Here is an 18,716-nt window from a genome sequence, read left to right on the forward strand (position 1 = left end):
AATAATAATAAAATAAACTTTTCCCCCCAATTTCAGAACATATTTTTCTTATGTTATGAAAAAATGGACATAAATTTTTAAGCAAAGCCTTTATTCATATTTTTTATCAATTTTTTTACATCAAAACTAACATAGCAAGGGGGAAAAAAAAAGAATTTAGAAATATTTTTTTTTATTTGACATATTCAATCAATTTAATTTCTTTTTCGTTTTGTACCAAAGAAGAACATTTTTAAGTTATATTTTCACAGTTTCCAAAACTTTCTTTTATAAATCAAAAGTTTTATATTTGTTTTGTTTTCATTTTTAAGAAAAAATTTTGGCTACAAGTTGTAGACTAAAATTTACGTGTGGTTTTGGAGTCTAAGGAAGAGTCGGTTTCTGCCGCTTACACGTTTCTGAGTTACTTTTGAGTTAATATGTCGGAATTGCGTTCTAAACTTTTATAACTTGTTTAAAATTTAAATATCATGCTCTTAGAAATGAATTCTATTACTCCTTTTGTTTTAGTGAAAAGTTTACTGTATTTGGTAAGTAGGCCTCTCATTAGTACATCGAAATGACAGCTAAAAAAAAGAAACTCATAACATATGAGGGATGTATTTCAAAACTTTTTGGAGAATTCAGTTGAAATAGAAAAATAATTTTTCTTTATCTTGATTATTCCATTATTGCCATATACAATTTTTTTCTTTATTTTACCGGCATTTTTCAAGATTTTGAATTCTTTTAAAATCCGATTTTATTAAAAATATGTTCAAGTTACTTCAATTTCATTTTTTTACAAAACTTTTTATTTCGTGTGATTTAATTTTTAAATCATTAAAATTTCCATAATTATTATTCCTTATCATTCCACGATAAAATCTTAAACGAATCAATGTTTATTTTGCTAAAAATCTACAATTGTGTCATTTTATTTTGTACAGGATTTGATTACTTTATTCATATTAAGTTTATTTTTCTGTATTCATTTGATTACATTGTGTGCTTCATATTTTATAATATGCTTCAGATTTAAAACAATTATATTTTATAATTTAATTGCTTCAGATTATTAAAAAAGAGATAATTACGGACAAATAAAAATTATTTTTATATAGTGGTAATTGAGATTAATATCTGATCTGTATTAATATTTTTAATTCTAATAAGCTTTATGGGAATTTATTTGTTATTGGTTATTCATTTAAGGCTTATAAAATTATGATTAGTTATTATGATAATATCATCTGAATACTGTTTATGATTTTCATGTGAATAATCTTTGATTCTGATGTGTTGTAATAGAACTATTATGCTACCTTTTTCATAATAGAACTGTTAATCCCTTGTCCTAATTATTTTTTTATACTTGAGAACTTAAAGCTCCATAAAAAAGTATTCCATAGTCTAATTAAGAAAGTAAATTGTGTTTCTATAATTGATTAATTTCAGTTTTAGTACAAAAAATATTCATTCACTCTTTTTTTTTTTTTTTTTTTCTGTCAGTGTATAATTTTAAGCATTTTGAAACTATTTTCTTCTGTGATATTATCAGTGCCTTTCAGATATAACTTCATAAAATTACAAAAAAAAAAAAAAAAAAAAAAAAATAACAGATGTAAATAAAATTTATTAATGCTTATTGCAGATATCATATTTTCAAGTGTCGGATGCTAAAGCAGTCGCTTTAACAGAAAGTAATTTTGACCAGCATGTTGGTAAGTTTTGATTGCAACTTATTTACCTATCAAGGATAGTGTTTATCTTTAGTTGAAAAAATATTTTCATTTAAAACATATATGGATTTTATATATAGATTTTATATGGATATTAAAACATATATGGATTTTATATATTTAATTTTATTAAAACTGCAGTATATCTTAATAATCATTTAACTTAAATTTCTTATTGTATTTATATTGATCTATTAGTTAAGAATTTCCAGCTTATGCATTAGTATATTCAACATAATGAGTTATTAAAATGACAATGAGTAATAATTTAATATTGACTAATTTAAAATCTGTAAATATCAGTTGTCATTGAATGTATTTTCTACAAATGTTTGCGATTAAGTTATGTGCCATTTTACTTTTTACACAACTTGCATGCTTTGATATGTTGCATGGTTAATTTATATCTCCAGTTAACTATATTTATTTAAGACTTTCAGAAAATATCTTAACCTAATTTATACTTTTAGTCTACTATATGTAAAACGTATGTTAAGCAGACAGTGAGATATGCGCCATAATTATATGGCAACTATATTCAATATATATATGTAATGATATTTTAAACTCTTAATTTAATCCAAATTAATTTCCAAGATTTTATCTTAATTTACCCGATAGTAACTTCATTCTAAAATATTCTCTTATTTTGTGATCCAATTCCTCTTTCGGTTTAATTAATCCCTTTGTAAAAATAATGCGCCATCAGTACTACGTATCAAATGAAAGTGATACTTTTACCCTTCAAAAGGTGTCAAAGGCCACACGTGTATTGAATTGGCGCCTGGCCAAAAATCCAATGTTATATAAGGCTAGTGATCATCTGTTTGGCCCCTTTTTTCCCTTTTCTTAATTCTGTGTGTGCCGCGCTGCATTTTGTATATAACCATGCCTGCCACTCGGAATAGAATAAAACGTAATTAAAAATACCAAGTCTCTTCACTGTTTTGAACTTGCATTCTACTGCAATCGAAATTCATTACATATATATATTATAAATTTTCTATATACATGTGTGTGTACATATACATCTTTTCATTTGATTAATACATTTAAGATCAGGACACCTGGAACATTCTTACTTTAATCCTTTTATGGAAAACAAATCTTTCATAAAAAAAAAATATGAATAGAATAGAGAGATTTCTTAATAAATTGGAAAATGATTTCCTAATAAATAGGACTCGATTTATAATACTTTGGAGGTAACGAAATTGTTTAAATAAATTTTACTCTAAATAAATAAAAATAAAGAAGTCTCTTATAAAGTCTGTCTCTTGAAGTATACATTTAAGAAATTATAAAGAAATGGAATTCTGGAAGTAAATTTTTATTTCAGCATTTTTCTCTGTCATTATATTGGTTGCTCATAATTCAATTTACTTACATTAAAAATTATTTATTATATAATTAGATTAGGATTACTGATTAGATTGTATTACTGATATTAATACTATTAATTTCCCTGCATTATTTCATTGTTGTGCAGCTTTTAATACTTTTTTTATTCATTTTGATTCTCTAATTTCTGAAGGGCTTTTATTTTTCAGCAAATAATGACTTAGTGTTCCTTAATTTTTATGCTGACTGGTGTAGATTTAGTCAAATATTAGGTCCAATTTTTGATGAAGCTGCAGAAACAATTGCTAAAGAATATGTGAGTATGATATTTCAAATTACTTTTGTAGTTTTGTTTTGATTCAAATTTTTGTTAATAAGTTTTGGATATTTTTAACCTTTTCATTTATAGAATTTTAACAAGTTCTGAAGGTCTGATTAATAAATTAAATTTCATTGTGCTGATAAAACATTTTGGCTTATATGGACTATTTAATCAAATAGACTAGCATCTTGAACAAGAAAAATGAATTTTGTTATTTGTGTAGTTGTTGTCTTGCCTGGTATTTTTCTCTAATACTTTAAATACAAAATGTGCAATAAACTTTTCATATTTTCCATTTCTAGACTACAATGATAATGTATTGGCACTTTAATTTGTCTGATAAAGATCTTAAAATGATCAAAAAATAGTAAATTTGTAGTTTGTTAAATAATGACTTTAAATGAGTACATTCTAGCAAGTTATCTTGGAAGAATATTTTTAACAGTTAACACAAAGAAATTGACAGTGTTTGCTTGAAGTAAATAAAAAAAAATACAAAGAACAATTATTTCTCATTTTAGTAATTTGGCTAAATACTTAATTTTATATTTTTTTAATGATATGAGAAAAATGTTTGTTGTAAATGTGTTATTTTGTTGAACATTAGCGCTGTTCAAATGCAACTTTAATTATGTTTCTTTTTTTTATATATGCCCTAGCCAAGTGGAAAAGTTTTGTTTGGCAAAATTGATTCAGTAGCAGAAAGTAAGTAAATTTATCAATTTCTTTTTAGTTCAATTTTCCTTTCAAAGTTTATTCAACGAATAAATTATTTATATTGCAAAATTTCATTGAAAACTGTTTTTATTTCTTATTGGGAACTTTTGTGATTTGTTTTGTATTTAAATTTTACTATATATATATATATATATATATATATATATATATATATATATATATATATATATAATTAAAAAGTTGAATATTTTTATTGCATAGACTGTTAAATAAAATACTGCTTTTAATCATTAATAAAAATGAGAGATATATTAAAAAGTAGTCAGTAGAAAAAAATCCATTAAATAAAAAAGCAAATTTTTCTGAAAATTATTAATAAAAAAATACTTTTTAACTATAGTATCTAAAAAAGATATAAAATAGTTTTTATAGACTGTTTTATGTTTTTTATTCAACAGCAAATTTAGCTCAAAGGTTTAAAATCAACAAGTATCCAACTTTAAAATTGATTAGGAATGGAAAGCTTATGAAAAGAGAATACAGAGGACAGAGGTCATTAGAAGCTTTAGTAGATCATGTGAGGGACTTGATGAAAGATCCAGTGAAGGAATTAATAACAGATGAAGATATACAAAAAATTGATGTAAGTACTATATATATTTTTTTAGAAGCAGAAATATTGTAATACCAATCTTGTATTTAAGTATTTCTTCGGATTTAAGTCATAATATTAGGAAATTTTCATATAATTCTTCTTGCATTCCATTTTTTGATGGCAATAAAAATATGCATGGTATGTATAAATTTAGTACTAACTAGATATGCTCTAGAGTTTGAAAAAACCCATTGGAGGTTTTCAGCGTGTGTAAAGGATCACATGGATAAAATTTATAAATGATTTGATTATTTTGAAAAATTGTCAACAAATATTTCTTTAAATCAGAAAAGTTGGTGAAGAGGGCCAAAAATAGTTACTGGTTTACATTTAGTTGCTTGTTGTTTACAATCTGTCATAAATATATCATACTAACTGATATACCTGTTGGTGCATCAGATGAAAATATTTCCTTTACTCACAAGAAATTATTTTTCATGAAAAATTCCTAAGACCTTCTTTATGCTTCATTGTTTTTGATCAAATGATTCATTGTTTTTAATTACTTACAAACAAAGATATTTTGTGGACCGCAGATGTAAAAAACTAAAGGTGTTTAATATTAGCATTCAATGAACTACCAGCATGCATGTGAATATATTCTTAAAATACAATAATATGTATTTAAATGTGAAACTTTTATAAATAAAAACATATATAATATGGACATATATTATAATATACAAAATCCTATCATTGCCTGCAACATTTGATGGTATTGAAAAATTTATATTATCTAATACCTAGAAAAACTCATTTCTGTCAACTGATTTATATGATTAAGACTATTCCTTTAAAAATTATTAATAATTTTTAAAGAATGATACAGAATATAATTAAAAATTTTAAGTGGCAATTAAATGTGTTTATAATCTCATCCAGTTGTATTAATAGCAATGAATACAAAACCTTAAAATAGTATCATAGGATTTTTGAGTAAACTTGGTATAAAAATCTGTCAATAATTAAAATTTTTGTAGTTAACAATTTTTTTAAAAAAAAAAATTTATTTATGTATTAATCAATTCACCTGTAGATGCTACAATTTTAGAATATTTTTGATCATATTTGAAACATTATTCTTAAATTCCATATTGGATTTTATTTCCTACAATTTAAAGCATATTTTATTTTTCAGGTAAATAAAAGAAAAGTTGTTATATACACTCCTGATAAAACCTCCCCAGTATATGAAGTTTTCTTGAAAGTAGCTATGGATTTAAGAGATGATTGTCAGTTCTTTATTGTTAAAGGGTATGTTTGATTGTCAAAATTTCTGCATTTTTTTTCCATGGATTCTTTGCTACAGCCATCTCCTGTATTTTTGATGAAATAAATTTGTTTAAAGAAAACACTTTTTAAATTATGATCGCATATTAAAACTAGTAATCATGATTCTAAATTATGAAAATTTAATTAAAATATTTTTGTATTACAAAATATATTGTGCCATACCATATTAAAAGTATGGAAACTAATATAAATAATGTTGCCATTAATTATTGCATCATTAACTACTGAATTGGTTAGCTTGTACTTTATACATGTATTGAATTAAGATGTTTTAAGCTTATAAGATAAATTTTAGTCATTCTTAAAAACTACCACTTTTTAAGGAAAAGTTTTTCTTAAAGTATCCAAAAGTGTCTCAAATGTCCTGTGGGTATTTTCAAATTGAAACTATATATAAAGCAGAAATATAGAATTAAATAACAGAAAGAATTGTTTAGTGGTTAAAAAAAGCATTTTAGCTCATTTTACTTACATGATTTAGGCTATCAAATGTATTATACTAATTATAGGCAGTTGGATTCTTGCTTTTACCCTAATGCCTGAAGAATTGCTGCCACTAACAGTATTTTTGAAAAGTAGGTTTAAGAATTGATTTTCTTAACTTTTTAAAATAATTTCTCTGGCATCAAAAATATTCATTAAGTAGTTATTTTGAAATTTTAAGGAAATATCTTGATACTCCATGACTTACAATTTTGTATGTACGAGAATTAATATACATGCAATTTTCTAGACAAGATCTATCAGCATAATATTTTTTCACTAAATTTCATATTTAAAAAAAAAAATCTTGGTGTAAGTAAGCAGTCATATAATGCAGAATATGTATACAGTGGCAAATTTCTAATAAGACAACTGCCTAGGGTAATTAAGTTGAAAGAAAAGGGGGGAGGGCAGGCAAGTTGATTCAGAAATTTCATTAGCCTAATTGTCAAATAAATAAATATGTAAGCTAATTTTATAAATTATAAAATATTAGGGTAAAGATGTGTTTATGTTGAAATATTAAAATCTTTATAAATAATTGATAATTATCTATTTTATATGTAATACATTTATAACAATCAATACTAATAGTTACAAATGTTTTATAATAATCAGTAATGATTGTTACAAAATAATATGTAATTTTTACAGATTACATACTATTTTAATCAATACATTTATAAATTGATCAAAATAGCATGAAATGAATCTTCCATACCTAAGTGCATACAAAATTACCAATTTTATTGATTAATAATTTATTTGTAGGATTTGGATGAGTGGACAGGAAAGTGTAATTTTGCTATTATCAAGCACATAATGTTAATCATTGCTATCAGGTTTATGATGTCCTTAATCATTCATTTAACAAAAATTTCTCAATCATAGAAATAGTGTGAAAATTCATGTTATAATCATTTAATATTAACTGTTCAAAATTTTATTGTTGATTACATTTTTACTCCTCTTTAATGAGGTATAATTTTCAGCAATTTCTTTTTTACAGAGTTTCTTTTAAGTTGGAATTATTTTTCTAATTTTAATTTTGTATCATAGTATAAATGTGGTTATTACTTGATTATATTTTGTTTCGTTAATGTTGAACTATCCGAATATTAAACATCTTTCTGTCTGGAGAAAATGATCTCTTAAAGTATATGAACTTTTGTAATCAAAACCTGATTTTGAAAAATATTTTATCTGAATAATTTTAAGGAAACTTTTTTTATTCTGGGTTTAACTGGATGTCATTACAGTTGGACCAAGTTTTTGTAAAAGAATTTTCTGTTTTCCCATATTGAAAAATATGCATATTCAATAAGAATACAACTAGCAACAGAAAATTGTATTCTATTTCAGTCTAAATTAATTCAATACAATCATTACTCAAATCCTCCAACATATATTGATTTACTATAGTGTAAAATGTGCACTTTTTCCTCAAATTTTCTTTTAAATTTTTGTCTTAATTCCTCCCCCTTCTTTTGGCATCAGTTTTATCTAAACTTACCTTCCTCTTGATAGGCCATTCTGCTTTTCTTTTACAACTTTCTCGGAATTTTAGGAAATTGTTCTTTACGCATGTATTTTCAAATGCTACTGTTGTTTTGAACCTAAATGTTAATAACAAAAAAGGCCATTTTTTACCACCTCAATTATGAAATTTTTTATTCAGCTGGCCCTTCTATAAACCATAATTATTTTTTATATTATTTGTATTAAGTATATTGAAAGAAAAGTTTGAAATTATCCATTTCTTCTTAATGGTACTTGATTATTTAATGGTACTTAACAAATAATATTCATTTATTCAATTATTTATCAGACCACTAGGTGAATCATCATTACTTCCTGAGCAGAAAGCAAAAATAATATTTAATCCATCAAAATCTAAGGTGAGTTGCATAACTATATTTTAAAAAATTAATTTATAACTAATTTTTCATTAATTGATTGCGTTTTTTAAATATTACAATCTTTCAATATTTAAAGTCTTTAATTCTAATATAAATATATACAGCATATTTATACTTATTTGCAATCTTTTAATACAATAAGTTAGAGTTTTGAGTTTGCATAACTATCTAATTCAGTATGCATTATCAAATGCAGATTGGAATAAATGATGAAGAATATATCGGAGCATTGCTGAGCTATGATGAATTAAGTGCATGGACAACCAACCGTTGCATTCCACTGGTGAGAGAAATAACTTTTGAAAATGCTGAGGTAAGTTTTTTTTTTTTTTAAATCATACTTTTAATACATTTACAAGCAGAATAAATAGATATTCATTAAGAAGTTGGGGGGGGGGAATTGTTTTCTTTTTAGGATTTGTTTTGAAAAGTTCTGTGAAGAAACAGAACCATGTAGCTATCTTTCTATGTAAAACACTTGTTAATCATCAATTGGCAACAGCTCACACATTGGATTGTTTACTAAGTCTAAGACAATAGCATTTTTTTGGAGTTGGATTGTGCAAAAAAAAAAAAAAAAAATCAATTTAAGCTGAGCAGTTTTTATTATAAATTAAAAGTTAATGTAACCGAAAGTTTAAATAATTCATTAGAAGATCCAGTCAGAATGAACAAAATAAGGGAATGACATATTTTTTTGAACAGAGAAATTTTTATACAGGAATATTGCCAATTAACCTAACAAAAATGCTCTATCATTTTTGATCAAGTATAATTTAACATAAAAATAATATGGTATCTTTTTTGTGATATTAGTTCATAAGTGTTGATTGATGTGACTTAAATAATCTTATAAATACTCTATCTTTAATTTAATAAACATTATATCAAACAATTTTGATGAAATACATCTTATTAAAACAGGGGGGAAAAGTAAATTTAATTCTTTTTTAAAATATAGAATTACATAGTTTTCTATATAATAGATATAGAAAACTGTTTCTATAGTTTTCTATATATAGAATTTGTAATATTTACCTATATCTTTCAGCTACTAAAAATTTAATTTTAGATATCGAATTTACTTTAAGTAATTGATGGAAAAATAATATTAGTAATGAATCTGTTTATATTTTCTTATTATTAGCAGAACTGCATAATTATATGATGAGTGAGCGAAGCAAATTGGAATCGTGTATTGATCTCAAATGAATCATAACAAGATTTCTGGAGGTTGGTGAGCAGAGCAAGCAGAGTGTATACCCCCTTATTAAATTTAATATTCCCTCCCTGTTACATAATATCTTTTCTCTGCTGATGTGTGGTAGGGTTGGCAGAATTCTTGACTTCAAGGGCTTTTAAATCTCTGAACACTATTTTTTTGGAGATAGCTGCATTACAATTAAGTAACAGAAGGAAAGTAGGAAGTCTAAAAAATTATGAGTGCGCATAAAGAGTAATCATGTTAACTGAAAAAAGAGAGAGAGTGAGGAAAATATAAAGCAAAGTAATTTAGATAGTTTGCATAATTTAAATTATCGGCAAAGTCAAGTTAATGAGACCATGTCTGGTAGCTGAAATAGCCGACAGATTTTGTGAACTTTATTCATTAGAATCAGATTTATAATAAATTTAAATAGTAACCTAGGATGAATTATATTAGCTGATTATAAGTTGGAACTACAAGTATGGAGCATATTTTGTAATAATTTCAAATTCCTTTCTTTCATTTTTTTTTCTAATATATTCCCATGTTAAGAATTCAGTTATCTGCAGCAAATATACAATAATCTATTTTACATGTATGGCTTGTAGTTGTAAGTTAATTATGAAAATCAACCATTATTTAAAAAAAAAAAAATCAAAACATAAAGAAGAGGGAAAAGCATTCATTCTATGAAATTTCCAGTCCAATATTGTGGCTAAAATCTCCTAATGTGTGCATAATAATAAGATCCAAAGTTAATGTATATTAGTTAAAATTATTATTATATTCATAGGAACTTACAGAAGAAGGATTGCCATTTTTGATTCTATTTCATCATCCTGATGATACTGAAAGTCCAAAAATATTTACAAATGCTGTTCAAACCCAATTACTTGATGACAGAAGTAAGAATTATGTTATTTATTTAAGACTTTCACATTAAAAATGATTTGAAGATTTGTAAAAAGTAATGCACTAACAAAAATTTTCCAAGAAGTATTCACAATATATAGAATCTTAATTTTTCAATATAATATTGATCTCAATGCAAGGCCTGTGATAATTTTTTAAGTTAAAACCAAAATACATTGAGGAGTGAAAATAAACTCGGTGCTTGCAATTTTTTTTAATTCATTTTTTTTTTCTCTCATCTTTGCTTACTTGTTATGCAGAAGAGTAGTAAAATTTCTATTTGAGGGATGGGGGGGGTAATTTCATTGTTGTAAAGCATTTAATAAATTTTAGATATGCATGCAATATGTTATGAAATTATATGTTAAAAAGTCAGTTGTACTTGAAAATAGATGAAGCAAACCCTATTTATATTAATTTTTTTATGAAAAAATGATTAGTGGTCCTTTAAAAAAATTAACAATAAAATAACTTTCAAAAATATATGCAATAAAATTGAAATAACTCTTCTACTTAATTAAGGTTATTCTATTTTAAGAGAAAAGAATTTTGCTTTCTGTTTGATTTTATAAGTTTTTTTTAATTCTTTAAATGTTTGAATCTTTATTCGCCATTATTAAAATAAAATATAAAATGAATGGAGTACTTGCTATGTCATATTCCCCTCTGGAATATTTGTTCAGTTGGAAAATCAAACTATAAAACCATTTATTATTATTTAAAAACTATTGAAAATTATCTCTGTTCTCTGAGTATTTTATTAATAACATTTGTATAATGCAAATTCTATTAACAAAATTATAATACAAAATGTAATGTAATTTTGAATATAAATTAAATTTTTCAAAATCCTAAAACTATTACAGAATACCTACTTCCACATCCAAGTTATTATAAAGACATATGTTGATAATAATATTTAGATAATATAATTATGCTTGATTAACTCTAAATAAAATCTTTTTCTTCAACTGTAACTTAATTCTTTAGATTTTATAGGCATAAGTAAGATCTATTTTGATAGAAAGCAGATGAAATGTCTGTCTATATCTTTTCTTTTAAATTGTTGTTTGCATGTTTTTCTATAGTATTGCTTTAGTTACAATAATAAATAAGTTAAAAAATAAATAATCTATAAAAACGGCATAATTTGCTACTGTACATTTTTGTATTTTGCCTAAAACATATATTTTCTATTTGGTTAACACAATCTTCCTTCAATTATTGTAATTTGAAAAATAATTCTCGTATTTAATCTAAATTTAGGGAAAAGCATTTATTCTTTGCCTGAATGAATATAGCAGTAAAATTTACACTAATGTTTATCACAATATAAAAGTGCAGCAGGAAAAATTTTGAGTTTTGTTAGTAGAAATATAAATTTGTAATGTTTGAATTTTTCATGTATTTCTGTGAAAAATTAGTTTTATTAGTGAATTAATGTTATTAGTTGTCTGTTTATGCTTTTTTTTTTTTTTTTTAGCTCTTGTCAATTTTCTAATTGCTGATGGTTTGAAGTTTGCTCATCCTCTGCATCACTTGGGAAAAACGGCAGCTGATTTACCTCTGATAGCAATAGACAGTTTCCGTCACATGTACCTGTTTCCTAATTATAATGATATAAAGTATGTATATATCTTTCCAAATAATAATCTTTTTCATATGTATTTCTGCAGAGGTTTAATTTTGAACAAAGTATTTCAAAAGTAATTTGATTTTAAAATGTCATTTTACCATTAAACACTATTAAATACGAAATTGCCTTTGAAAGAGAAAATCAATGATTTTATTTCATGACCATTAAAAAAGCTCTCTTGAAGTATGTTCCATTTCTGTTGTCAGTCTTCTATAGTTGTGATCAGGTGCTAAAAGTTTGCTACTCTATTGCATCCACCTCATAATACTAACCTGTAACTTTTGTTCAATTCAAGTCAGGGGTGTTTGTGCTCCGGGGAAACCCCGGAATTCCGGGGATTTTGAACTTCGATATCCGGAAATTCCGGGGATCGTCGTTCAAAAGGAAGTAGGAATAATAATGAATTATTTATTTTGATCTGGGTAATTTTGTTTGCTTTGAAAGCAGAAAACGCAAGGTCAGTGTGTGTGGTGAAAACTTTTCCTTTCTTTCTCCAAAGGCAGTGATAATGCGTGAAAAGGGGGAAAAAACTTCTTTTTTGTTCTTTCCTTATTCCGAGTTATGACTCATTCCCCCGGTTCTCGGACATTCTCTTCTGGATTCTTTTCGGCAAGTAGGCGCGGTAGAAAAAAAGGAGAGACTTCGTTCGACCAGATGTGCGATCACGTGACCTGGGTTCAAAGGTCTTAATTTTGCAAAATTAATGGTTATTAATTTTGCAAAAAAATAATTAATTGAACTTTTATAATTAGGTCATTCAATACTTCATAATCGTAATTTTTCATTTCTTCCCCCCCCCCTTCTCGAAACTCCAAAATGTCGGTAGTAAGTCCGTAAAAGTTTCAGGGGATTTTTTGGGGTCCCACAAACACCCCTGTTCAAGTACACAATTTAAACTACCATAAATGAAGTTTACTAATTAGTGTTTGTGAACCTTGGTTATTTGGTGTATATGCATCTTGCAATCAATCTTTGCCATTATGAAAGAGGGATCATAATGTGCATGCACAAGATGTTTAGTACTTTCCTAGTACACAATTATAAGCTGTTATATAAGTAGCATAGACTCTGAGTATCTTAAAATTACTTGTTTTGCGTAAATAGAATAGAAATAATTTTTTTTTAAAGTAAGCAAACATGACTTCTAATACATCCTTACAATTTATATTAAACTAAGCTGAAAGATGTTTCAAAATTTATTAATATTCTGTATTTCCTGCCAAAGTCCGTTAAAAATTATTTAGAATTTGATGTTTTAAAAATTCATTTTGCCATCTGTATTAAGTTTTTGTTCATTATACATAGTTTAAGTTGTATTTAGAGTTGTAATATAATTTGTTAATACATATTTTTACAAAAAAATTAGCATGAAATATACGATTTTGCTGTAAGAGTAATAAAGAGTGGAACATTAATTCCTTGTGGATAGAATCATTAATAATTCATGCATAACTCCTAAAAAACTCCACGCATAACTCCTCCTCTCTGTTTTAAAAATTAATGCAAAAAGAATTTTTGCAATATAAATTTGTGCTTGAAATTTTAGAGTTTTATGGAGTAGATAGAATTGTATTTTGAATATTGATGCATATAATTTTTTTATAGTCTTTAAAAATTTCTGTGCCCTCACCCCTTTAACCTACTTGTTTTCTGCAGAAGTTTTTGATTTATCTTTTATAATATATTACTGGATTATTCTAATTTATTTTGATAATATGGAATTGAAATGTAAATAATAATTTTGCTTTTCAGCACACCTGGTAAATTGAAAGAATTCGTATTAGATCTATTCTCAGGAAAACTACATAGGGAGTTCCATTATGGCCCTGATCCTGTAACAAATGTAAGTTAATATTTTTGATTATTTCTGAATCTGAATTTTTGGAATTTTATTTAGTAGTTAATATATTTTAATTTCCTAAACATTTATAAAAATTAATCATTCCAATTTCTAAATTATTAATGATTGAGAGATGTTAGCCGTAAAGCTAGTAGTTGTATACAACTATCTTTCATCAATTCAACTTTGAAAATCACATTGTAGTATTCAAAAGCATTTGTTAAATCTGAAATTAATGCTGAGATCGGCTTCTTGAATTGTGAAGTGAGATTCCAAATACTGTAGTTAACAACATTAATGAGGTTCTGAAAAGTTTCATACAATTGCTGTCTTCCTAATTCTTAAATTTCTCAAACGAGAGAGAGACATCTTGATAATGCATTCTTAAAATTTTTCTGCATAATTTTTCAAAGATTAATTTCATATAAATTTATTTAATACTTCACTGTCTTGTTGATTTTTTTAGTTTTGAAGTTACTAGACTAAAATGTTCATAGGTTATTTGATTTACTTAATTAGTATAATTTGCGAAAGAATTTATCTTTTGAAATTCATTCTTAATAAAATATATTAAATCGGCTTCTTGTCTGTTTTTTTTTTTTTTTCCCCTCTTCCTTATATTACTGTTCATTGCTTTGAAAATCTAGTTGTTAATGTTTCACTTGGAAATATTGCTACCCAAGTGTTTTATTAATTAGTTTTAATCTTATTCATTTTTCTATTTTATTAAATATTACATTTAATACTTTTTAAAGTGAAAATTTATTTTATTTCAGAATGTCATTTCCACAAATCCTCCTGAATCAACATTCAAGAAACTTGCTCCATCAAGAAATCGATATACTCTTCTAAGAGATGAATTGTGATATCATATTTAATAGGTAAATCTCTAAATAAATATTTGTTGTAACTCACTTTTGTACTTTAATTATTTTGTCTTGGATATATATGTCATCAACATTGTAAATTCCAGAAAACCAAAATAATTCAAGAATAAAAGGTTCAGACAATACAATTTTATTAAATAAAGAACAATAAAAAAACGAAAACAAAAAAAAACAGAGAAATTTCAGAGCCCTTTTATTACAATTCTCTTTCACTATAACATTATTTGTTTATAAGGTAAATTAAGACCTTACTCGCTTTATTGTATTTTTAAGTTTTAATGGGCCTCTTTTATTTAAAATATGAAAAATGAACTGTTTATTTTTACTTTCTCATAAACCTCCCAAATCCAAAAAACATGTTTTTGGAATTATGCCTTTGTACTTGACATATGACATTTGGGCTGTGATTTTTATACTAAATTAGTAGATTTCAATTAAATTTTGAACGCAAACATGTTATCAGAAAGTCTTGAGTACAGGTAAATGTGATAAATACAAAATGTAAAGAGTTAGTGTGATAAAATGTGGTGAATTAATTTAGCATTGAAAAGATAGATATCTCATTTTAACCAAATCCATCAGGGAATGACTTAGGAGAATGAAATTTGGTGCAGTGTTTTAGTATCCATATCGGATTTTGAATCAGTTCTATCAAAGGATTGGCTGTCAGTCAGTTTGTACATTCTTTTGCATGGAAATTACAATAACTAAAAAATGCAACGATTTAGATAAATAAAATTTGGCGTAATTATATATAAAATTTTAATTTTATTCAGTTAAAAAAAGGCATCCAAAGTGCTTACTCAGTCTTGTTTACTATTCTATAATGCACAGAATGCTTGTGTTTGAGATTCTAAAAATAAAAACCTGAACACTTAGGGCATTCATGGGAGAAGGAATTGCATATTTTTTAAGAAGTGTGCAAGATTTCTGGAGACCTATCTTGCTGGTTTCTTCTTTGATTGTACCAAGTATTACTAAAATGAAAGCATGGAGGGGGGGGGGTAATAATATTTAGTTACAGTAATCTAGAAGTGAAATATTAACCAGCATTATAATTTATTATAAGTAATAAGTTTGGCACAAGATTTGTTTTTCACTTTGATTTATTTTTATTGAATTGGAAAGTAGGATATTAGTGCTTATTTTTTTGTGATCAATTACTTTTTCTTAATGTATAATTTTTCTCCAAATATTCAGAAATAATAAATATTTTGCTTAAGTGCGAGATCTTTGAAGTACTATATAAACATTTATGGAAATATTTTTTCCTATCTTTTTTATTCTGGATATCTTAAAAATTATTATTATATTAAGCAAAATATTTATAAAATTGAAATACTACAACACATCAAATTAAAATTTGTTATCCGATATATTATACAATTACATATTTCTCATTTTTTCTCAAAAAAAAAACTGAATAAAAAATATAACATTTTTCTTATATAATTTAATGTGCTGATTGTTTGAACCTGATACTATCATGTTTTGGTTATTTTACTCTACAGCGATAATATGCAGTTACAAGTATATTTCCATAGTTCCTTATTAAGCTTTGTCTTTTGTTCTACCGGATGATTTTTTGCTTTATATATAATTTTGATGTGTATTATTTTCATTCAAAATTTGTGTGTTTGTTTCTTTAGCTAGTTTAATTTCATGATTTATACTATGTTGTTATGCGTGCCAATTCCATTAGGTACTGTACTGTTAAATAAAATGTAAATATCTAGTTTGTCTATCGTTTCATATTTATTTTGGTAAACTCCATACCTCCTGGTGTGTATGCAACAGGCCAGAGAGTTTTTGTATCTGAAAATAGAGATTAAACAAAACTGATGAAAAGTTAAGAATTTATTCATTTCATCTTTTTTAAAATGTTTATGTAAATATTTTTTTATACTATAAAAAGAAAAATTTAGCGATAAAAATTAAATTTTCACTTTTCTTTGTATGGTAAAAATGGGTTAAGTATTCTGTCAACATGCAGATAATTTTTTACTATGATTGATGGGCTAAAAGTTAATATAACTTTACTGTTACTTTATTTTAATACAATATCGTATCATAAGAGATCTCATTGAAAGAAATGGAGTATTTTATTCTTAAGTACTCTATGTATGAGTGATTTTATATTACATCTTTCATATGTAAGTTTGTGACAGTCATTTCTAAAGAAAACTGTCTAGAGCAGCACTAATCCTCTAATACATGTTGATTAAAATGTATGCAAAAATTTGAAAATATTTATAAAAATGCTTGACTGGAATCTAATGATGAAAATATTTTTTTGTTCAGTTCCTGAGCATTATTTTTTTTCTATATTGATTTTAATTAATTAAATAGTAGAATATTAATTAAATAACAGTACTAAACAAGTAACACTTACAAAGAAATTTTTCTGGAAATTTTTAATTTTTCCAGAAAAAAATCAAGGATTTTTTTTTTTTTTTTTTTTTTTTTTTAATCTAGTAATTAGAAGGAAATTAAACAGCAAAAATGCTGGCCATCTCTGAATGAATATACAGTTTTAAAAGACCATTATGTGTATAAAATTTGATATCTAAAACATTATTTAATTTTCTAGGAAAGCTGCAAAGTCTTTCAAGCACTTCTCTGTTAAGAGAAATTTCATGCATCATCAAAGATCAAGCTATGGTTTTGGGTGTGGCTTTTCACTATTCTCAACCTTTTTGAACACATTTTCACCAACATGGGTTCAGAATACAAAGAAAGGTTTTTTTCATTTGCTTTATGAAGTCACTAAAAAGAGCATAATGATTCAGAAAGTTGGTAAAGTATTATAAGCTTATTGCTGGGCAAATATGAGCATGTCAACTTTCTACTCTCATTTTTATGAAATTCAAATATTTATTCAAAACTGGTTTTCCAAATAAAATGAAAATATTTGTGATTTATTTTATACAATTTGGGACTTTGTTTTTATCTAACTGATTAAATATTAATGTATTCAGAAAATAATTTTCATTTTTTTTCGTCATTTTCTTAGATTATTTTGATATTTTAGTATAATTTTTTTTTTCTTTGAAAAAGATTGTGGTAGTATTTTTTTAAAAATGAATTTTATGTATGTACATTAAGTTGATTTTTTGACAAATATGTAAGATTTTGGGGTTAGACACATGGATTGCCATTGTATAATTGTAAATAGGTGTCTGTGATTTAATTGCTTTCACTTGTATGGTTGTAGCCACATATTTTGTATATAATAAAATCAAAATATAGTTTATTTTATCCATAATGTTAGAAAAATTTATTTTTTAAATAAAACCAGAAAAATATAATTATTCTTCAATTATATTTTTCAATTTAAAGTTACTAATATATTTTAGAATTTAGTTTTCAACTTTTGAAGTTCATAAAATCAAACTTTAAAAATCTCATATTTCATGTTTAAAAATGTATTTCTCATGTTATCACATTTAAATTATAAATTTTCAATTCCAATAATGGTTTTTTTAATTATTAAATTACTTAAACTGGTTCTTTAAGATTTCCTTTTCTCAAAATAGGTTATTAATTTTGTCCTGATACTAATTGGTAAATTCTAGTATAAAATAAATTATCCAAGTATTGTCATTGTAACAAATTAAATTTTTACACAACATCAGAATTTGATCTATAAAAGATCACAGTAAATTTATTCACAAACGGGTCATGCTGTTTTTCAATAATCAGGAATCAATTGTTTTTAAATGTTCTTGTATCTTCTTTAATAGTAAAGTGAGTAGGAAAATTTTAGCATTGAAGAGAAAAAAAGAAAAGCACTCAATATAATATCTGAGACCTCTTAAAAAC

The 18,716-nt window shown here is 25.2% G+C and overlaps 1 protein-coding gene across 1 annotated transcript; it reads left to right on the plus strand.

The window, feature by feature from the left end:
* Positions 1-317: 317 nt before the first annotated feature.
* On the plus strand, positions 318-18,614 carry LOC129990348 (endoplasmic reticulum resident protein 44-like). The gene is made up of 13 exons (XM_056098148.1): positions 318-530; positions 1,634-1,703; positions 3,272-3,378; positions 4,044-4,089; positions 4,521-4,705; positions 5,856-5,971; positions 8,322-8,391; positions 8,609-8,725; positions 10,413-10,524; positions 12,015-12,156; positions 13,920-14,010; positions 14,784-14,888; positions 17,485-18,614. The coding sequence occupies exons 1-12, from the start codon at positions 471-473 to the stop codon at positions 14,871-14,873; spliced, it is 1,206 nt and encodes a 401-aa protein (XP_055954123.1). The 5' UTR covers positions 318-470; the 3' UTR covers positions 14,874-14,888; positions 17,485-18,614.
* The last annotated feature ends 102 nt before the right edge of the window (positions 18,615-18,716 follow it).

Source organism: Argiope bruennichi, chromosome 2, assembly GCF_947563725.1.
Source record: "Argiope bruennichi chromosome 2, qqArgBrue1.1, whole genome shotgun sequence".
NCBI classification, from domain to species: domain Eukaryota; kingdom Metazoa; phylum Arthropoda; class Arachnida; order Araneae; family Araneidae; genus Argiope; species Argiope bruennichi.